The sequence below is a fragment of the Eublepharis macularius genome, chromosome 7 (genome assembly GCF_028583425.1).
Source record: "Eublepharis macularius isolate TG4126 chromosome 7, MPM_Emac_v1.0, whole genome shotgun sequence".
Classification (NCBI taxonomy): domain Eukaryota; kingdom Metazoa; phylum Chordata; class Lepidosauria; order Squamata; family Eublepharidae; genus Eublepharis; species Eublepharis macularius.
The window spans coordinates 3,438,591-3,462,577 of NC_072796.1; the positions used below are offsets into that span (position 1 = coordinate 3,438,591).

At 42.0% G+C, this 23,987-nt stretch overlaps 2 protein-coding genes across 5 annotated transcripts in view; both read right to left on the reverse strand.

Moving 5' to 3' along the window:
* Nucleotides 1-23,987, reverse strand: part of LOC129333226 (protocadherin gamma-C3-like) — a 235,475-nt gene that overhangs the window by 142,365 nt on the left and 69,123 nt on the right. The window lies entirely within an intron of this gene.
* On the reverse strand, nucleotides 2,610-4,946 carry LOC129333249 (protocadherin gamma-A9-like). The gene has a single exon (XM_054984774.1). The coding sequence runs from the start codon at nucleotides 4,944-4,946 to the stop codon at nucleotides 2,610-2,612; it is 2,337 nt and encodes a 778-aa protein (XP_054840749.1).

Here is a 23,987-nt window from a genome sequence, read left to right on the forward strand (position 1 = left end):
GTACACTTGGACTCAAATCTTGCTATTCTCACCATTGTTGGTTAAAGTGCCACCAGAGGTACTGTTACAAGCTGGTATTGGTTTCTGGATTCTGAGGACAAGCAAAGTTGGAAGGAATAAGACACAATTCCATCTTCATAGTTTGGTGAGAATATGGCACCACTATCTGGTTGCGGAGAAGGGCCAAAACACTGTAGAAATTTATATTTCCCTGATCATCGAAGGTTTATCAGACTGGACACAATTATTGTTGAAAGGAATAAGAAGAAAATCAAAGCTAAGGCTAACATTAAGTAGAGTCATAGATAAGACCAATATTCTGACCCACTGGATTGGTCCTTCATTTGCAGAAGTGCCTGCTGGAAGTCTTCAGCAAACACCAATTCAGAGTTGCTGCGGCAGATAGTGATGGGTATCAATTAGGTTTCACTAAGATGAATACCCTCTGTTTGCAAAAAAGCTTATGACATCCTGATCTCACTATTACAGGGTCTTCGCTCCGTGGCCTGGAGCAAGTGGTCGGAGAGCCAGGCATTGTGTCTAGATCCAGCCTCTACTGATACCACCAGATAATCTGCATGAGTTCAGCCAGACACCATCTTGAACAATGCAGACCAGTTCCCTTTGAAAGGCTCTTGTTATCACTCTCATTTCAGTGTGACATTCCTGCCAAGAGGTGGAAAGGTGGATGAACCTAGTTCTTTCAGCCCTTCTGTGTTGCCCTCACTGTTCCAATTCTGATTTATATTCTTCTTTCTTAACATTTGATGCCCAGAACTGGACATAGTAATATGGAGGAATAGTGTGGAACTATTACTTCTCATCAGTGCTTTTATTTCTTAAAGGACATGCTTGCATTCATGATGGTTGTGGCCTTAGGGGTCCAAGCCCACTGGTCAAAAGAGGTACTGGTACCATGGAAAAACCTGCTGTCACTGTACCATTGCATCAACTTTTTGTAAAGTTGATACTCATAGAATCATTCTATGATACTTATAGAATCATACCCACAGAATCATATGAAGGGACCTCTAGGGTCATCTAGTCCAACTCCCTGTACAATGCAGGAAATTCACAACTACCCCCCTCCGACTGCCCCAGTGACCCCGGCTTCATGCTCCGTGCTCTACTTCTTAGAACTCAGCCTAAAATCGCATCAGCTTTTTTTTGCATCTCACACTGCTGACTTGTGTTCAACTTGTGATTGACTGCTGTCCATACATCCATTTCCCCAAACCAGAAGCTTGGTTTTTTTTGTCTAAACAAACACTGCATTTGTCTCTGCTGAATTTGATGTTCTTAGTTTCAATCCAGCTTTCTAATCTATCAAAGTCTAATAATCAAAGTCATCTATCAAAGCCATCTGCAGGTTTGCAAGGATTCCCTCTGCCCCTTCAACCAAGTCATTGGTAAAATGTTATTTTTTATTTTATTTATGTTATTTATAGCCCACCTTTCTCACTGAGACTCAAGGCGGATTACACAGCATGCTGTTCCAAGGGCATTAATGTAACAGGGTCTACAAATGCAAATTTGTAAAGATTTAAAACCAAGAAATCCAATACAGAGTTGAAGAAATGCTGAAACCGAGAATAAGCAATTCTAGACCAATAACAACACAGAACTACACAGTACTCAGTAGGAGTATACCCAAAGCAGCAGATAGCACAAAGAAGCATGTCATATTAGAGTCTGTGGGCCCTATCCCTCTACTGATGTATCCCTCTGAGAGCACTTCCTTACAGTACAACCCTCCTTATCTGAGTAAAAAAGCTTTCTTGAGTACTTCAGATTTGCATAGTTTGCAGAAAGCCAGTAGAGCGGGAGCTTTCCTGACCTCTCCAGGTAGGCCGTTCCATAAGGTGGGGGCCACCAGAGAGAATACATGTGTACAGGCAGTGATTTTGCCCATGCGCAAGGTGGTGCCTGCAGAAGACCTTGTTCAGATGAGCGAGTATGAGGTCCAGGACAAAGCACCCTCCTCCAGACAGATGAAATACCATCAATAGGCACTCTGAGCAAAAGTCTCCAACCAGCTGTGAATTCACCTGGCAGTGCTATCATGTAGCCTCTCATTGCTAAATCTGACTTTGTCGAATGCTTTGTGGGAATAAAGGTACAGCACAGTACATCCACAGCTAGTCTTAAAATGTATTTATTTAAAACATTTTAATGAATTTAATGGATTTCTTAATTTTTTTTAAAGTAAAGATTTAAAAGAAAAGATATTAATAACAGTAGAAAGTGTAAAGAAACATACAAGCACTGCATTTGAATTAGATAACAGCCCAGCTAAATTATATAATAAATTTATTCCTCTCTCCTTAGTTGCTTATATCCAGACTTTAATATCCATGATTTCTTGCTATTTTTTGATTTCATTGAAAACCATTTATGCAGATAAAGGAATATAAAACATTTTACTAAATAAATAAAATCTATTCCTTCTATAGAACAATCGGTAAAACTAAAACGTAATTTCTGTTAATAACTTATTAGAAATGTATTTTGTACCAACATGCCTTAAATTTGACAAAGACAGCTCACCTGGATGTTGGCTGAATCCCCATTGAAACTCTTTGTATCTTCAGCACCAAGGAATGGATCCATTATTTCACAGGGCTGCTAGGGGAGTTACCCTTTGGAAAACCTAAATTGCTCTTCTGAGAGTCCGTGGTGAGAGAAAAGTCATGACAGCACGAGTGAAGAAAAGCTTGGGCACCACTGATTCCTACAAACTGTGAAACTGGGACTTCAGTGAAATTCAAGCTCCCAGAATCACACAGCCGGGAATTTCTCCACCTGCGAAGTCTGAGTGCCAGCAACACAAGGAGGAAGGTGAAAAACAAGCAGGAGACGAAAGCCAAAGCAACCACCAGGTAGAAGGTGAGGTCCGACTGGGGGTCTGCAGGGGCGGAGACACTGCTCAGGTCAGTCAGTACCTCAGGGATGCTGTCGGCCAGCACCACGGTGACCGTGACTGAGGCAGAGAGAGGGGGCTGCCCATTGTCCTTCACCAAAACCACCAGGCTTTGCTTGAGAGCGTCCTTGTCCAGAAAGGGGCGGGCCGTCCGGATCTCTCCAGTGTGGAGCCCTATGGTGAAGAGCCCTGGCTCTGTGGCCTTCAGCAGCTGATAGGAGAGCCAGGCATTCTGGCCAGAGTCTGCATCCACGGCCACCACCTTCGTGACCAGGTAGCCTGGCTCAGAGGAGCGTGGTGCCAGCTCTACTCCAGTGGACCCATCAGTGGGAGGGGAAGGGTACAATATTTCTGGGGCATTGTCATTCTGATCAAGGATGAAGAGAGTCACTGAGACACTGGAGCTGAGTGGTGGGGAGCCTCCATCTTGGGCCTTGACCTGGAAGTGAATCTCTCGGAACTCTTCATAATCAAAGGAGCTCAAGGCATAAATAATCCCAGTTTCAGAATTAATGGAGAGGAAGGATGAAAGGGGGAAATCAGCCATCTGACTTTTTATAATAGAATATGTTATTCTGGAGTTCTCCCCCCAGTCTGGATCATCTGCCTTGAGTGAAAAGACAGAAGCACCTCTTTGGTTATTCTCCAAGAGGTAGGAGACGTAGGATGACTGGCGGAAGAGGGGAGGGTTGTCATTTATGTCTAAAATTTGGAGTGGAATGATGAGGGAAGTAGAAAGTGAGGGTGTCCCATGGTCTGTGGCTGTGACCGTGATGTTGTAGGCCATCACCTGTTCCCGGTCCAAGGCTCTGTTGGTGACCAAACTGTAGTAACTACCATAGGATTTCATCAGTTGGAAAGGGAAGTTACTGGGAACAGAACACATCACTTCTGCATTCTTGGCTGAGTCCTGATCTTGCACCTTCAAAAGAGCTATTGCAGTCCCTGGTGGCGAATTCTCGGGGACTGAGTTGATGATGGAAGTTATCATAAGTTCTGGTGCATTATCATTTACATCAGTTACAAATATTATAACTTTTGACTGGTCAAACAGCTCTCCACCATCATGGACCTGGGCTTCCATTTCATATCGTGTAGAGTCTTCATAGTCTAAGTTTTCGGCAAGAGTTATTTCTCCTGTGTTAGAATCTAGGTGGAAAATTTGAGAAGCTTTTGCTGTGATTTTAATGAATGAATACTTCAATTCCTTGTTTATCCCTTCATCCAGGTCGGTGGCTTTTAATGTAACCGCTGTGGTTCCTATAGATGTATCTTCTCTAAGGTTCACTTCATAGATATGTTGGCTAAATACTGGTGGGTTGTCATTAGCATCCAGAACCATCACATGAATCTGCACAGTCCCAGACCTGACAGGATTTCCCCCGTCATATGCAGTGAGTACCAGATTGTGATCAGCTTCTTCCTCACGGTCCAGCGGCTTTCCCAGCAGTAACTCAGCATATTGTCTGCCATTGACTGTTGTTTGCATATTGAGGGGAAAATAGCTATTGCTACTGAGCTTGTAGCCCTGGAGAGAATTGTTTCCTAAATCGGGATCCTGAGCTTCGTAGAGTGGAAACTGCGATCCTGGTAGAGTTAACTCGCTGATTTTGAGCTCCATTTTCTCTGAATGGAATTTTGGAGCATTATCATTAATATCTGTTATTTCCACTCTGACTCCATAAACTTTCATTGACTCCCCAACTATGATCTCAAAATTCAGGACACATTTTTCCACCCATCCACAGATCTCCTCTCTATCTATTCTCTCTGTAGTGTATAAATGTCCACTCTTGTAATTTAAAGCAAAATGCTGAGTCCTACCTGAGGAGAAAAGGCGGACTCCGCGGTGTGAGAGCTCCTTTATTTCCAGCTTCAGATCTTTTGCGATGTTTCCCACCAAATAACCTTTTCCTGTTTCCTCAGGAATAGAGTAGTGAATCTGCCCAGCAACAACTTGCCAAATGTTCACAAAAATGAAGCAAAATACTGCTCTCATTTTGCAGTCCTGAGGAAATGTTGTCATTGCCCGTCCTGCCAGATTCAGTCTCTCAAAGGTGTATCTAATCCTTTGATGAAGTGACTAACAAGGGGCTTATTTTAGCTTGCTCTGGATGTGTCAGAAACGTTTTTTTAAAACCTTCCAGACAGCCCATGTACTTATACTGCTGATATTTTAATAATATTCTGAATTTAAAATAAAAGTCTCCAGTCATTCCGATTCAGTGCTAGTGTGATCTCTCACAGTGTTTTCTGCAATGAAGGAAATTGTTTGGGAAGGCTGAATTTCTCGCTGCAGTCAATCAGCCTTGGTGGGTGAACAGCAACACCCAGAGTCTCAGGTAGTAATTTCAGCAATGATTGGACAAAACTCGCACTGCCATACTCTCACCCTTTTATGGGAAAATTTGTACCCATCCAGATTTGAATGCACAACTGTGCTGTATTTCTCAGTCAAGAAAAACTGATTGTTCTCTGCCTTGAATATTCTTGAATATCCAGACTAATAACGCTAAAGTAGCACTGCAGTAATTTCTGCAAAAGTTTTCGTGTGTCATGGTAAATTATTCCTAAATTATGGGCATTAAGCATTTTCCATCCAGATGTTAAATACTCCAGCCCTTATCTAAATGTACACACCAATGCTGCAGCCTTGGCGGCTAAACTTTGACCACCTTCTATGGGGCTGAGGGGTGGGAAAGTGATGCTTGTTTTGAGGGCGGAGGGTGCAGAATGGGATGCATAGCAATCCATGATTTTAAAATAATGATTTATAGTTAAAATATTTTTCCTGCCTTTCCCTGGCCTAGGACTGTCCCCCTTAATAATAATGGTTTCAAGTGATACCTGATTGCAGTTTTATTTATTTTATATATTTCATTTATACCCCGCTTTTCTCCCCAATAGAGACCTAAAGAGGTTTATGCTGTTCTCCTTTTCTCCATTTTCTCCTCATAATAACCCTGTGAGGTAGGTTAGGCTAGGAATATGTGACTGACCCAAGGTCACCTAATAAGTTTCCATGGCAGAGTAAGGATTTAAACCTGGGTTTTCTGGATCCTAGCCTGGTACTCTAATCATTACATCACATTGGACCTCAGTGCAAGGAAACATTTAATATCTCTATAATCTCTTACACCCATGGCATTCTCCATGTCAAGGCCAAAATGTGTGACGTCTAAGATTAAGCACCATAAAGGTGCTTCTGTAATTCATTACTATAAAATCATCTTGCAGAATATCTGAGAAGATATTAGAACCAACAGGCTAAAACTTGTTTTTTTTTAAAGTTTAGTTTATAAAGAATGTCTCTGATAACTAATTAGGGTTGCCAACTCTGGGTTGGAAAATTTCTGGAGATTTGGGGGATGCAGCCCGGGGATGACAGGCTTTGTGGAAGGGAAGGTTCTCAGCAGGATATAATGCCACAGAGTTCACCCCCCCAGAGCAGCCATTTTCTCCACAGGAACTGGTATCTGTTGTCTGGAGATCACTTATAATTCAGGGAGATATCCAGGCCCCAACCTGGAGATTGGCAACCCTATAACCATTGCAAATTAGAACCAAAACTGCCTAAGACACATTACACAACATCGCAACGGGTGCCAAACAAGACTCCGCCATTCAATTAATTTAAGTATTCCATTCAGTTTTCTTATAAAGGCATATATTTTCATTCAATTCGGACCATGCCATGATAAATTCTATATGAAGATGGAGAGTGGTATAATTGTGGCATGATATTTCACTTTTAATTATAAATTCTAATTAGCATAGAATAGAAAGTAAATTATTTCTAGAACAAAAACTTACCATGTTCACATTAGTCACCTCAGAATCTAAATTGTTTGATTCATTGCCTGTCATGGGAACGCCAGATTTTTCTCCACAAAAAAGGTTCTCTGCAACCTGAACAGTAGGCATCAAGCAAGTGAACTCATTTTTCCTGGATTCAGAAGATAAGCAAAGTTGATAAGAATAGGGCAATGTCCCCTCTTCATAGTTGGGTGGGAAGATGACACCATTGTTAGAATGGGGGACAGGACCAAAGCACTGCAGGAATTTGGGATTCCCTGATCGGCGAAGCTTCATCAGAACAGCCAGAATAACCGTCAAGAGGAACAAGAATGAGATCAAAGCCAAGGCCAGCACCAGGTAGAACTGCAGATCAGACTGGTAGTCGGGGCTGCTGGGTTGGCTTTTCATTTCTGGAAGGGCCTCCTGAAAGTTCTCAGCAAACACCAGGTTCAGAGACACGGTGGCAGATAGCGCTGGGTGTCCGTTATCCTTCACCAAGATGACCACCCTCTGCTTCACAGAATCTCGTTCCAAGAAAGTTCGTGATGTCCTGATCTCACCAGTATGGTGTCCAATTGAGAAGAGCCCTGGCTCAGTGGCCTGAAGCAGGTGGTAGGAGAGCCAGGCATTGTGTCCAGAGTCAGCATCCACGGCCACCACCTTGGTCACCAGATAATCTGCATCGGCTGAGCGAGGAATCATCTCAAACAAGGCCGAGCCTTCCATGCCTTTGGAAGGGTAGAGGATCTGAGGGCTGTTGTCATTCTGGTCCAGAATAAACACTTTCACTGTGACGTTGCTGCTGAGAGGAGGAGAGCCTCCATCTTGGGCCTTCACCTGAAGCTGGAACTCCCTGAATTGCTCGTAGTCAAAGGAGCGCTGTGCGTAGATCGTGCCAGTCTCAGAGTTAATGGAGACGTAAGAAGAGAGAGGCAGGTCTTCAATGTTGCTCTTTTGGACAGAATAAACAATTTGCGCATTGCGATCCAGGTCTTTGTCTGTGGCTTTGACCCTGAAAATGGAGGCTCCAGATGGGTTGTTTTCTGGCACGTAGGCAGTGTAGGAAGACGTTTCAAAGGCTGGACCGTTATCATTAATATCTGAGATCTGCACTGAAATGGTCTTGAGTGTAGAAAGCGGAGGAGTCCCTTTATCTGTGGCTGTGATTGTGATATTGTACTCGGCAATATTTTCTCTGTCCAGCACACCATCCGTCAACAATTTATTGTAGTTATTGGATGTTGAGACAATTTGAAATGGCACGTTACTTTGTAAATGGCAAACGGTGTTTCCATTTTCTCCAGAATCTCTGTCCTTTACATTGATAAGTGCTACCAGAGTCCCAGATGCAGAATCTTCAGGTATTGGGCTGGATGATGAGACAAGAACGATTTCCGGGGCATTGTCATTCTCGTCTAAGACCTTGATTTCAACTTTAGAGTGAGCCACTAATCCACCCCCATCTTTTGCTTGAACTGTCATGGTATATTTATCTTTCCCCTCAAAGTCCAGAGTTTCCATTACCATAATTGTCCCATTTTGTGGATCTAGCAAAAACATTTTGCGGGCAACCTCAGCTATGCTGCTAAAGCTATAGCTGACCTGGCCATAGGAACCTTCATCTTTATCAGTGGCTTTCACCTCTACCACTGAAAATCCTTTGGGGGCATTTTCCTTCAGGCTGACCTTGTACATTTCTTGTGCAAAAACAGGGGAGTTGTCATTGACGTCAATGACATTAATCCATATTCTGGCTGTCCCCGTTTTGGCAGGTTTACCTCCATCCACAGCAAGAAGGGTTAAATGGAAACTGCTTTCACTTTCCCGATCCAATTGCTTACTGAGTACCAATTCTGCATATTTATTTCCATCTTCTCTATCTCTAGTTTCCAGTATGAAATACTGATTGGGCGTGAGCTGGTAATTCTGGAGAGAATTCATTCCAACATCTGGATCTTCAGCATACCCAAGATCAAATTGGGCTCCTGGCAAAGTTAATTCGCTTGGTTCTAACCTGATGTCTTGCTTTAAGAAACGTGGTGTGTTATCATTAATGTCCTGGATTGCTACAGTTACATGGAAAATATTCATGGGGTTTTCAACCATGACTTCAAAATTAATGAGGCAGGATATAGTCTCTCCACATATTTCCTCTCTGTCTATCCTGTCATTTACATACAGTTTTCCATTTTCTGAATTAATAGCAAAATATTGCTTTTTATCTAGAGAAAGCACATGCAGATGGCGATCTGCTATTTCTCCAGGATTAAGTCCTAAATCTTTGGCTAGATTCCCTACAATGGAACCTTTTTCCAATTCCTCAGGGACTGAATACCGAATCTGCTCTGAGGCAGTTGTGAAGAACAAATACAACAAAAAGAGAAACAATAGCCTTACTGATCCACTGTTCTCTTTGTGTCTTCCGTTCATCCTTCTTGCTGAGAAGTTTCCTTTTTCTTCTTCTTGCATATCTTCACCAGCTGAGGGGTTTCAGATTCCCATCACAATACAAGATCCACCGTAAGGATGCATAAACAAATGTGGCTGGGTTCTGTTGAACATCTATATTTTCTAATGGTTTCCTTTTGCTATGAAAAATGCTTCCATGTCTCTTCTTCCTGCTGTTTTCTGATCTGCAGTCTGCAAACGAATGCCTCCCTGCTGAAAGCATCTATCAGTGGATTTCCAGTTCCGACATGAGAGCTATACTGTCCAACAGTGACACTCTGAGTCTCAGGAAAGAATTGCAAGACTTGCTTTTTATCAGTTTCTGAAGTTTGTATGTAGAGAAAAACTGCCACTTTTTAGATAAGGAATGAGTATGTTTTTTGGTTTTGTAGATAGATTATCTATAATATCTGTTTGGTTTGATATTACAGTAACACAATTTCATTAAAAATAGGAAAAGACCACAAACAATGCTTTCCTACCACCTATCTGTTCACAGAAGACAAGCAGATACAAGAGAGAAACAGTATTTGGGGGCAATGTAACATAACTTCTTTTTCCAATCTTCCCTGAGTACCATGGAATACTGTACATGTTGCTGAGACATGTTGCTAGAAATGAACTACTAAATATCTTAGAAAATTAATCAGTTCTGTGTGTGCCATCCCAGATTACATACAGTCTTCTGTTTCAGTAAGGCGGTACTGTTTCAGTAATCTAGTAACACCTAAAACACCAACCACATGTTCTAGGGTATAAGCTTTCCAGAATCAAGCTCCCTTCATAAGATGCAAGTAGAAATGGAGATTTCTGATGTCATCAGGTTGATTCGAACAAGGGAGGAAATGCAGAAAATTAGCACTGTCATGAGAGAAAAATCCTATGTCCCTATTCAGCCTTGAGGGTGTGTGTGTATGTGTCTATTGTTCTGAATTTATGAATGAACTCAAATTCAGCAATCTCGCCTTGTAATCTACCCTTGAAGTTTCTTTGAGGATTCCTATCTTAGGTCAGCAATGGAATGTCTTGGACGATAAAAATGTTCTTCCACTTTTTTTTGAGAGTTATGTTTTTTAATGTCAAATTTTATATCTATTCATTCTTTTGTGTAGAGATTGAGGTGTTTGGCCAATGCAGAAAGTGGAAGGGCAGTGTTGGCACTTGATGGCATCCTATAACCCTGGAAAATGAACAAGTGACTGAACCTGAGATAATATTGCTGGTATTGTTAGTCCCAGTGGTGGTAGTGTTAGGGTGAATACGGTGGCAGAGTTGGCATCTTGGTTTATTGCAGGTTCTGATCCCAGAGTCCACGTCCAAGTTAGGTACTGAATTCTTGTGAGTGAGAAGGTGTTTAAGATTAGAGGTTTATCTGTGGGCAAGAAAAGCTTTGCTTTGCAGTATCATTGTCCAGCAACAGTTGCAGGTCATTGGGCTGAGAGCTGTATGCGACCACCAGTGGCAGTCTGTTGCTGTTTTATTTGGGCCTCTCTTGTAGCAGGTTACACCTTGGTATCCTTCTTATTTTGCCTATCTGTTTCCTTACGACATCAGGTTGGCATTGTAATTCCAGAAATGCCTGCTTTAGTTCCAGCAGGTGAGAATCTCTTTCAGAGGGACTTGAATGGATGGAGCTGTAGCATTGAGATTGGAAATTACACGTTTTTCTAGCCTGAGACTCCCAGAGTGAGGAAAATTGGCCAACAGACTGAAAAGAGATGATGACTGAAAACGTGAATTTAAAGTAGATAACTAATGGAAGGAAATCTACATGTGCCGGAGAGGTTTGTCTCTTGTTTAAGCATTACAATTACTGAAAAACCACAACCAATTCCATTGTATAATAGAGCAGCATAGAGTCCACATTCTGATGCTACCATTTCTTCCAGAGAACTGAACTCTATAGTCTCCAGATCCCTAAAGAACTTCCGGCTCCATATGGAGGTTGACAACCGTATAGGTAGCCAATATTTGGATGATATTGGTTCTTTTTTCATTTATGGACCATTAGTAGTAGTACTGTTGTTACTTTCACAGATTATCAAATATCACGTTTACTGCATCGGGTTTTAATCACTTTTAAATTGGAAGCTGCTTGGAAGATCCTAGAATATAAAATTGGGAGTATATTCAAAAATAAACAAATTGATAAATCAAAACTCGTTTAAAGGGCCTAATTTGTTTTGTACTACCATTTCCTATGCGAACAGGAGATCAGTACAGTTTAAACAGATGTTCTACATTACTTTTACATTTGAGTTCTCAATTCAAATCAGCCAGATTTCAGTAGGTTGCCTTAGACAAACCAGTATCGTGAAGCTCCTATCTTCACCTGCCACACAAGGAACGCATACTGTGGGGCCATGTTTGTGGCCTGGTAAAAATTAGGGATTTTATTGTCAGCCGGTCAGCCAGCCAGCCAGCCAGCCAGCCAGCCAGCCAGCCAGCCAGCCAGCCAGCCAGTCAGTCAGTCAGTCAGTCAGTCAGTCAGTCAGTCAGTCAGTCAGTCAGTCAGTCAGTCAGTCAGTCCCTTTATTGGCATCAAACAAACCTCTAGTTGGATTTACAAAATACAATCAGAATGTACATTTTATAATCCCTAATCCTCATAGCAGTCAAAAGAAATCTCGCTACTGAGAGCTAAGCTACAAGTGACGCCTTACACAGGTTGGACACTTGTCAGCTTACCTCAAGTTCTGATGGGAAATGTAGGCGTCCTGGTTTTACAGCTTGGCTCTCCATTACAGCTGCAAGACCAGGATGCCTACATTTCCCATCAAAACTTGAGGGAAGCTAACAAGTGTCCAACCTGTGTCAGGAATCATTTATAGCTTAGCTCTTAGATATAGGAGCACTGATCCAATAAAAAAGTTTCACAGGCAAACTGGATTGCCTCAAAGATCTCTACTTCATTTTCACTTTTTCCCCTGGGAAGGGCTGCCAGTCCCCCGCTATGGTGCAAAACCGTCCAGGGGCAATCCTTGACCTCTACTGCTGCCTGGTACATTGATAGGAGGGAAAGAAGCTGAAAATCACTGTTGGCATGGCAACTTTCCCATGATAGAATTCGGGTTCTCCCCAGAAATGACATCATGCTGTCAACGTGATGGCACCTCCATGCACCTGCCCCCGAATGTCTCACCAATGGGCAATCCTACCTGTCATGACCTCCTCTGACCTACCCAGAAACTCTAACTCAGAGTAGGCAGAGGAAGAGCCTGGGGAGCCAAAGCCAGGGGACCAGGAGTACCGGAGGGATCACAGAAGGCCTGACACTGCAGAAGCACTTGCAGGATATTCTGCAGCAGCACCAGGGGCCACCGTGTCAGAGCCTACAAGGGAGACCTTGCCACCAGCCTCTGAGAGAGCCCCCCAGCCTCTGTCAGGCAGGACATGAACCCAGACCCATAGCCTGTCCATTCCCACTCCACACCACTAGAGGGGCATCAGCAGAGAGCCTGGCCGAGGTAGTGCAGAGACTGGTGGCACACACTCCCAGCCCAGATCCAGAACAGGACTCTGAGAATGATACTTCTTTGCATGATCCTGGCCAAAATAGCACAGCCTCAGGAGCCCCTACATCTGCCAGCAAGTGCAGCTGAGCTAGATCAACTCCCAGCCTATTTAGACTGAGACTTGGGAAGGATGAATTGCTGGATCAACTGATCCACTTGGCCCTCCACTCCAGCTCCTTGCCTCCAGCGGAGACTCCCACTCTCACTAGCCAAGCCTAAAGCCATAACCCAGGGAGATCAGAACAGGCTGGCCTGCAGAGCACAGGACACTACCCTGGGGGCTTTATTTTTGTGATGCTTTCTCCTTCCCTAGAGCACTTTCTCACATTAATAATAAATAATAATATTTGATTTACATACCACTCTTCAGGACAACTTATTATCCTCAGAGTCACAACGATCACCCTCTGAGGTGGGTGGGGCTGAGAGAGCTCTGAGAGAGCTGTGACTAACCCCAGGTCACCCAGCTGGCTTGAAGTGGAGGAGTGGGGAATCAAACCCGGTTCTCCAGATTAGAGTCCTACTTCTCTTAACCACTACACCAAACTGGCTTGAATTTATACAATTTTAAAATGTTATTTTTGCATCTGGCTATACATGGAATATAAATGACATAAAAATGAAGATTGAGAACACTAGCAATGAAAATGGACAAGATGAGAAGGCTCATAAAGACAACATACAAAAGAAAAAGGGCACGGCAATGCACCCCTAAATATTAATAATACTAATATCAATATCAATATTAATTAATATACTGGCCTGATTTACAGGATGGGTGTTACTGAGATTATTACCTTCGTTACTAGGAGTAATTGTATTATTCAAGAAGGATATAAAACAATTTAAACATGATCTACCTTGGGCAAACTCTTTCTGCTTCATAACCAGTCTACTACATTATTTCATATTATTTTTTAAAAAATCTTCTTTTTCAACCCAGGCCCTTATAAGCTACTGAAATCAAACCATATAGCATGAGCCACCCTTCCATTTTCACCCTGACCAGAATCATTATGAAACGTCATGAAAGCTTTTGCAGGATGGATTCCATATTTTCTCCTAACCCAAGTGCATGTCTCTTACATGTACACAGATACACCTCAGAAATATATTTCTTGAATTAGTAAATGGAACAATATTTTAATACTCTTGTGTGCACAAAAATTGTTCCTAAAATGACTCTCTGATTAAAAAGATGCATTCTGAGCTATTCAAACCTTAAGTAGCCTTCAGTAAAACTGAATCTACTTTGGATCAGTAAAATGATAAACTAAATTATTTGTATATTGAGAGATTTCATTTACTTATGAAAATACAAGTGTGGTCACTTACAATCATGCAATAAATGTGTACAATGTAAACAAAGTACTGCCAAAAAAAAACTCACCACATCAGATTTATCCAACTCAGAATTAAGGATATTTCCCTCACCGGCTGTCAAAACCATTTCAGGTTTATTGTTAAAAGAAACGTTCTCTGCAACATGAACGTTGGGTACTGGAAAGGCATATTCCTGTATCCGGGATTCAGATGATAAGCAAAGTTGATAAGAATAGGGCAATGTCCCTTCTTCATAGTTGGGTGGGAAGATGACACCGTTGTTAGAATGGGGGATGGGACCAAAGCATTGCAGGAATTTGGGATTCCCTGATCGGCGAAGCTTCATCAGAACGGCCAGAATCACCGTTAGGAGGAACAAGAACGAGATCAAAGCCAAGGCCAGCACCAGGTAGAACTGCAGATCAGACTGGTAGTCGGGGCTGCTGGGTTGGCTTTTCATTTCTGGAAGGGCCTCCTGAAAGTTCTCGGCATACACCAGGTTCACAGTCACGGTGGCAGATAGCGCTGGGTGCCCGTTATCCTTCACCAAGATGACCACCCTCTGCTTCACAGCATCTCGTTCCAAGAAAGTTCGTGATGTCCTGATCTCACCAGTATGGTGTCCAATTGAGAAGAGCCCTGGCTCAGTGGCCTGAAGCAGGTGGTAGGAGAGCCAGGCATTGTGTCCAGAGTCAGCATCCACGGCCACCACCTTGGTCACCAGATAATCTGCATCGGCTGAGCGAGGAATCATCTCAAACAAGGATGAGCCTTCTACGCCTTTGGAAGGGTAGAGGATCTGAGGGCTGTTGTCATTCTGGTCCAGAATAAACACTTTCACTGTGACGTTGCTGCTGAGAGGAGGAGAGCCTCCATCTTGGGCCTTTACCTGAAGTTGGAACTCCCTGAATTGCTCATAGTCAAATGAGCGCTGTGCGTAGATCGTGCCAGTCTCAGAGTTAATGGAGACGTAAGAGGAGAGAGGCAGGTCTTCAATGTTGCTCTTTTGGACAGAATAAACAATTTGTGCATTGCGATCCAGGTCTTTGTCTGTGGCTTTGACCCTGAAAATGGAGGCTCCAGATGGGTTGTTTTCTGGCACGTAGGCAGTGTAGAAAGATGTTTCAAAGGCCGGAGGGTTATCATTAATATCTGAGATCTGTACTGAAATGGTCTTGAGTGTAGAAAGAGGAGGAGTCCCTTTGTCTGTGGCTGTCATTGTGATATTGTACTCGGCAATATTTTCTCTGTCCAGCACACCAGCTGTCAGCAACTTATAGAAGTTATTGGATGCTGAGACAATTTGAAATGGCACGTTACTTTGTAAATGGCAAACGGAGTTTCCATTTTCTCCAGAATCTCTGTCTTTTACATTGACAAGAGCTACCAGAGTCCCAGATGCAGAATCTTCAGGTATTGAGCTGGATGATGAGACAAGAATGATTTCTGGGGCATTGTCATTCTCATCTAATATCTTTATTTCAACTTTGCAGTGAGCCACTAATCCACCCCCATCTACTGCTTCTACTGCGATAGAATATTTCTCTGTTTCCTCAAAGTCCAGGGTCTTCATTACTGTAATTGTCCCATCCTGTGGATCTAAGTGGAAATTATGGTGAGCACTTTTAACTATACTGCTAAATCTATAGCTGATCTGGCCATAGGAACCTTCATCTTTGTCAGTGGCTTTGACTTGTATCACTGAAGATCCTTCGGGGGCATTTTCCTTCAGGCTGACCTTGTACATTTCTTCTGCGAAAGCAGGGGGATTGTCATTGACATCAATGACATTAATCCATATTTTCGCTGTCCCTGTTTTGGCAGGTTTACCTCCATCCACAGCCATAACACTTATATGGAAACTGCCTTCAGTTTCCCGATCCAACTGTTTACTCAATACTAATTCTGCATATTTATTTCCATCTTCTCTATCTCTAGTTTCGAGTGTGAAATACTGATTGGGCGTGAGTTGGTAATTTTGGAGAGAATTCATTCCAACATCTGGATCTTCAGCATACCCAAGAACAAATCGGGCTCCTGGTAACGTTAATTCGCTTGGTTCTAACCTGATGTCTTGCTTTAAGAAATGTGGTGTGTTATCATTGATGTCCTGGATTGTTATAGTTACATGGAAAATATTCATAGGGTTTTCAACCATGACTTCCAAATTTATAAGGCAAAACATAGTTTCTCCACATATTTCCTCTCTGTCTATCCTGTCATTTACATACAGTTTTCCATTTTCTACACTAATAGCAAAATATTGCTTTTTATCTAGAGAAAGCACATGCAGATTGCGATTTGCTATTTCTCCAGAACTAAGTCCTAAATCTTTGGCTAGGTTCCCTACAATGGAACCTTTTTCCAATTCCTCAGGGACTGAATACCGAATCTGCTCTGAGGCAGCTGTGAAAAACAAATACAATAACAAGAGGAACAATAACCTTACTGATCCACTGTTCTCTTTGTGTCTGCAGTTCATCCTTCTTGGTGAGATGTTTCCTTTTTCTTGCATATCTTGACCAGCTGAGGAGTTTCAGATTCCCAACATGATCCAAGAAGACTTAGCAAGGAAGCATTTACAATGTTACTGGATTCTGCTGATTATCTATATGTTGTAATAGTCTCCTTTTTCTAAGAAAAACGCTCCCATGTCTCTGTTTCCTGCTGCTTTCTGATCTGCAGTTGGCAAATGAATGCCTCGGTGCTGAAAGCATCTTTCCGTGGATTTCCAGTTCCGACATGAGAGCTATACTGTCCAACAGCGACACTCTGAGTTTCAGTAGAGAATTGCAAGACTTCTTTTTTATCTCATTCTGAAGCTTGTATTAAGAGAAATACAACTTCTTTTTAGATAGGGAATGAGAATATTTTCTGGCTTTGTGGATAGCAGATCTATATTATCTTTTTTGTTTGCTTCAATATTACAGTGATACAATTTCATTATAAACAAGAAAAGACCACAAACAATGTTTTTTTGCTGTCTCTCTCTTCTCAGAAAACAGATACAAAAGATTTCCAGCAGTAACAATATTTGGGGGCAATGTAATGCAATTTCCCCCCTATTTTCCCTGAGTACCTTGGAATATTATACATGATGTTGCTGAGAGATGCTGCTAGAAATGAACGACTAAGTATCTTAGAAAATTAATTAGTTCTCTGTGTGCCATCTCAGATTCTATACACTCTTTTGTTTCAGCAAGGGTCAAATTTAGTAGCACGTTAAACACCAACCAGATTTTCTAGAGTATAAGCTTTCCAGAGTCAAGCTCCCTTCATAATGCTTACTACAACCTCACTCCAGCCTGGAAGATGGCTTATCTTGACACGCCTGACCTGGCCACGTGGATCCATGCTATGGTAACATCAAGACTTGACTATTGTAATGTTCTATACAAAGGTCTTCCATCTAAGCTAACTAGGAGGCTCCAATTAGTAAAAAATGCTGTAACTCAACTGTTAGCAGGAGTGAGCAGAAGCATGAACATCACTCCCATCCTACGGTCACTCCATTGGCTACCCATCAGTTACCATGCTCAGTTCAAGGTATTAGTTATTACACACAAAGTTCTTCATGGCTTTGGTCCAGCATACCTACGGGACCGCCTCCCTCCCTATGTTCCTCCATGGCAGCTTCACTCATCTGAACAGGGTCTCCTGCAGGTGCCAGGGAGAGATATCATTGTCCAGCAACAGTCACAGGTTATTAACAATGCAGTCAACTGGTTTGAACTGAGAGCTGTATGTGACAACCAGTGGAGTTCTGTTGCTGTTTCATTTGGGTGTATCTTATAGCATCTTATGGGATCCTTCTAGCTTCGTCTGTCTCCTTACTACATCAAGTTGGTATTGTCATTCCAGAAATGCCTGTTTTAGATCCATCAGGTGAGAATCTCTTTCAGAGTGACTCGAATGGATGAAGCTGTAGGATAGAGCTTGGATTGTTTGGTGTGTTTCGGATAGCAATTGGAGTGATGAAGGTATGTTTATAGATAAGCTATGGACTTCCTAAGGATGACATAGGACTTACTATATACACCAGAAGCTCTTCCTTGACATATCTCAATTCAGTTTCAGCATCATGATGGAACACATGTAGCTGCCTCCTTCAGAGTCAGTCTTGTTGTCTACACTGACTGGTAGCAGCTTTCCAGAGTCTAAGGCAGAGGACTTTCTATCACTTCTTCTCTCACCTTAACCAGAGATGCCAGGGACTGAACTCAGGGTCTTCAAAACACAAATTGCATGCTCTACCACTCAGCCACGGCCTCTTTCCAAATGTCCTACCCCTAAGGCGCATGGGTGGGTCATTGTGAATCAAAGGAGAAGCTTCTGATATTTTACTACTTTCATCTTCTTTGGCTTTCATTGTTCAAAACAGACTCGGTTGACTCACATGTTGTACTTCCAAGTGGGTTCAATCTGAAGTGTTCTCTTCTCAAAGAAGAACATTTTTACATCTTGTTCTAAAGTGGTGCATGAAAAATTGAAACTCAACCCAAAGATGTTCTTCAGCTTTTGTAACAGTATGTTCAAGCAGCAACACAAACATTTCTAATAGGACCTAGCTATGATAGCGCTGGGGTAACTTTTGTGTGTTTGTGACACAGTGTAACCAGATCTTTTCCTTCCACTCATGGCTCTTTAGAGCAAATACCTTATTTTTTCTTAGGGAAATTACAGGTATTTCTAGCCTGAGACTCCAAGAATGAGAAAAATTGGCCAAAAGACTGAAGAGAGATGAAGTTTAGAAGCTTAAACTTAAAGTATGTATCTACTGGAAGGAAATCTACATGTGCATACGGAGAGGTTTGTCCCTTGTTTAAGCATTACAATAACTGAAAAACCACAACCAACTCCACTGTATTAAAGATGAGTATGCCATAGAGTCTGCATTCTGATGCTACCATTTCTTCCAGAGAACTGAACTCCATAGTCTGCAGATCCCTAAAGAACTCCAGGCTCCATATCGAGTTTGACAACTGTATAGGTAGCCAGTATTTGGATGATAGAGGTTTTTTTCATTTAGATAAGTTGGCAACCCAACAGATAGTAAATGTTTGGATGATTTGTTTTGTCGTTTAGGGACCATTATTAGTAGTATTGTCTCTTTCATGGACTATCAAATATAATTTGTATTGTATTACATTTCAGTTGTAAGCTGCTTGGCAGGGCCTAGAATGTAAAATTGGGTGTAAATTAAAAATAAATAAATAAATAAATAAAAATTCATTTAAATGGGCTAATTTGTTTTGTTGTATTGTTTCATACACAAATGGGATTGGTACAGTTTAGAGAGATGTCTACATTATTTTTATATTTTTCCTGAATTTTCAATTCAAAGGCAGAATTCACTGGGTTGCTTTAGACAAGCCATTATGTCCAATCTTCATCTGCAATACAAGGAGCACCAACTGTGGGGCCATTCTTGTGGCCCGGGAAAAATTAGGGTTTCTCTTGAATTTCACAGGCATAAAGGTAAGGGGCGGGGGATGCTAGCGGCCCAAACCACGGGAATAGGGGGGGTCAGGAGACAAGCGGAGAGGCAGGCCGCCTGCCGCGTCACCGGGGACCCTGCTCGTTGGGTGCTGTGTTGGTAGCAGCAGCGAAGGGGCAGGGAGGCAAGTCGGGGGTGCTCCTGGGGGGGCGTGGATGTGGTGCCCCCTCAAAATTTTGTGCCTGGGGCAGCCCCCTAACCATCCCCATGCTATGCCTCTGGTCTCAGGAGTCTCCACACCTGCCAGAAAGTGCAGCTGTGCCAGAACAACTCCCATCCTATTTAGACTGAGACTTGGGAAGAGTGCATTGGACCAACAGATTCACTTGGCCTTCCACTCCAGTTCCTTGCCTCCAGCGGAGACTCCCACTCTCTCTAGCCAAGCCTGAGGCCACACTCCAGGGAGATTAGAACAGGCTGGCCTGCAGAGCACAGGACACTACCCTGGGGGCTTTATATTTGCATTGCTTTTTCTTTCCCTAGAGCATCTTCCACATAAAATATTATCTTTCCATCTGTTGGATATAAATGGCATAAAAATGTCAAGCCCCCACCGGCAAACTGAAAACACGACTAATGAAAATAGATAAGATAAAACAGCTCATAAAGCCAACATACAAAAGAAAAAGGGCATGGCCATGCATCCCTAAATATTAATAAATAAATATATACTGGCCTGATTGACAGGATGGGTATTACTGAGATTATTACCATCACTAGGAGTAATTGTATTATTCTCAAAGGATATAAAAAAAATTCAAGCACTTGACTTGCCTTGGACAACCAGTTTACTATGTTGTTTGAGATCACTTTTTTTAAAAAAAAAAAACTTTTTTTTCAGCCTAGGTCCATAAAAGCTTCTTAATCTTACATCATCAAGCAAACTTTCATTTTCACACTGACCAGAATCATCATGAGAGATAAATATAAAGGTTCTCAGGGGCTGGAGTCCCTACTTTCTCTTAACTCAAGTGGTCCTCTCTTACATATACACGCACACCTCACAAATATATTTCTTGAATTAGTAAACGTGACAATCATTAAATACCTTTTTTTCCAGAAAATTGCTCCTAAAATAACTTTCTGATTAAAAATAATTACTCTTAGATATTTAAACCTGAAACATCTTTCTGTAAAGTAGAGATAATGAAAAAAACTGAAATCTAATTAGGATCGATAAGATGCTAAAGTAAATTAATTGTCTATAGAGAGAGCTGGTTTACTGCTGTTGTTACTTACAATCAAACCCTCAATGTGTACAGTGTAAATAAAGTACTGTTGAAAAGAAAACTCACCACATCAGATTTATCCAACTCAGAATTAAGGATATTTCTCTCACTGGCTGTCAAACCCATTTCAGGTTTATTGTTAAAAGAAACATTCTCTGCAATATGAATGTTGGGTGCTGGAAAGGCATATTCCTGTATCCGGGATTCAGATGATAAACAAAGTTGATAAGAATAGGGCAATGTCCCTTCTTCATAGTTGGGTGGGAAGATGACACCATTATTAGAATGGGGGACAGGACCAAAGCACTGCAGGAATTTGGGATTCCCCGATCTTCTAAGCTTCATCAGAATGGCCAGAATCACCGTCAAGAGGAACAAGAACGAGATCAAAGCCAAGGCCAGCACCAGGTAGAACTGCAGATCAGACTGGTAGTCGGGGCTGCTGGGTTGGCTTTTCATTTCTGGAAGGGCCTCCTGAAAGTTCTCGGCAAACACCAGGTTCACAGTCACGGTGGCGGATAGCGCTGGGTGTCCGTTATCCTTCACCAAGATGACCACCCTCTGCTTCACAGCATCTCGTTCCAAGAAAGTTCGTGATGTCCTGATCTCACCAGTATGGTGTCCAATTGAGAAGAGCCCTGGCTCAGTGGCCTGAAGCAGGTGGTAGGAGAGCCAGGCATTGTGTCCAGAGTCAGCATCCACGGCCACCACCTTGGTCACCAGATAATCTGCATCGGCTGAGCGAGGAATCATCTCAAACAAAGATGAGCCTTCTACGCCTTTGGAAGGGTAGAGGATCTGAGGGCTGTTGTCATTCTGGTCCAGAATAAACACTTTCACTGTGACGTTGCTGCTGAGAGGAGGAAAGCCTCCATCTTGGGCCTTTACCTGAAGCTGGAACTCCCTGAATTGCTCATAGTCAAAGGAGCGCTGTGCGTAGATCGTGCCAGTCTCAGAGTTAATGGAGACGTAAGAGGAGAGAGGAAGGTCTTCAATGTTGCTCTTTTGGACGGAATAAACAATTTGTGCATTGCGATCCAGGTCTTTGTCTGTGGCTTTGACCCTGAAAATGGAGGCTCCAGATGGGTTGTTTTCTGGCACGTAGGCAGTGTAGAAAGATGTTTCAAAGGCTGGAGGGTTATCATTAATATCTGAGATCTGTACTGAAATGGTCTTGAGTGTAGAAAGAGGAGGAGTCCCTTTGTCTGTGGCTGTCATTGTGATATTGTACTCGGCAATATTTTCTCTGTCCAGCACACCAGCTGTCAGCAACTTATAGTAGTTGTTGGATGCTGAGACAATTTGAAATGGCATGTTACTTTGTAAATGGCAAACGGTGTTTCCATTTTCTCCAGAATCTCTGTCCTTTACATTGATAAGAGCTACCAGAGTCCCAGATGCAGAATCTTCCGGTATTGAGCTGGATGATGAGACAAGAATGATTTCCGGGGCATTGTCATTCTCGTCTAAGATCTTGATTTCAACTTTACAGTGAGCCACTAATCCACCCCCATCTTTTGCTTGAACCATCATGGTGTATTTATCTTTCCCCTCAAAGTCGAGAGTTTCCATTACCATAATTGTCCCATTTTCTGGATCTAGCAAAAACATTTTGCGGGCAACCTCAGCGATGCTGCTAAAGCTATAGCTGACCTGGCCATAGGAACCTTCATCTTTATCAGTGGCTATCACCTCTACAACTGAATAGCCTTGAGGGGCATTTTCTTTCAGGCTGACCTTGTAAATTTCTCGTGTGAAAACAGGGAAATTGTCATTGGCATCAATGACATTAATCCATATTCTGGCTCTCCCTGTTTTGGCAGGTTTACCTCCATCCACAGCCAGAAGTATTAAATGAAAACTGCTTTCACTTTCTCGATCCAATTGTTTACTCAGTACTAATTCTGCATATTTATTTCCATCTTCTCTGTCTCTAGTTTCCAATGTGAAATACTGATTGGGTGTGAGCTGGTAATTCTGGAGAGAATTCATTCCAACGTCTGAATCTTCAGCATACCCAAGATCAAATTGGGTTCCTAGTAAAGTAAATTCGCTTGGTTCTAAACTGATGTCCTCCTTTAAGAAATGTGGTGCATTATCATTGATGTCCTGGATTGCTACAGTTACATGGAAAATATTCATGGGGTTTTCAACCATGGCTTCAAAATTAATGAAGCAGGATATAGTCTCTCCACATATTTCCTCTCTGTCTATCCTGTCATTTACATACAGTTTTCCATTTTCTACACTAATAGCAAAATATTGCTTTTTATCTAGAGAAAGCACATGCAGATTGCGACCTGCTATTTCTCCAGAACTAAGTCCTAAATCTTTGGCTAGATTCCCTACAATGGAACCTTTTTCCAATTCCTCAGGGACTGAATACCGAATCTGCTCTGAGGCAGCTGTGAAAAACAAATACAATAAGAAGAGGAACAATAGCCTTACTGATCCACTGTTCTCTTTGTGTCTTCCATTCATCCTTCTTGCTGAGATGTTTCCTTGTTCTGTTTCTTGCATATCTTCACCAGCTGAGGGGTTTCAAATTCCCAACATGATCCAAGAAGACTCAGCAAGGAAACTTAACCAATGTCACTGGATTCTGCTGTATATCTATATGTTGGAATAGTTTCCTTTTTGTAAGAAAAATGCTCCCATGTCTCTGTTTCGCGCTGCTTTCTGATCTGCAGTCTGCTAATGAATGCCTTGGTGCTGAAAGCATCTTTCCGTGGATTTCCAGTTCCGACATGAGAGCTATACTGTCCAACAGCGACACTCTGAGTTTCAGTAGAGAATTGCAAGACTTCCTTTTTATCTCATTCTGAAGCTTATATGCAGAGAAATACAACTTCTTTTTAGATAGGGAATGAGAATGTTTTCTGGCTTTGCGGATGGCATGTCTATCTTATCTTATTCATTTGCTTTGATATTACAGTAACACAATTTCACTACAAACAAGAAAAGACCACAAACAATATTTTTTCAATGCTTATCTCTTCTCAGACGGCAAGCAAATACAAGGAAGATCAGAAAACAAACAAATACAATGGATTTCCAGCAGAATCAATATTTGAGAGCAATATAATGCAACTTTTTTCCAATTTTGCCAGAGTAACATGGAATATTATACATGTTGTCAAGACCCGTTGCTAGAAATGAACTATTACATATCTTAGAAAATTAATTAGTTCTGTGTTTTCCATCCTAGATATCATATACTTTTCTGTTTCAGTAAGGCTAAAATCTAGTAGCACCAA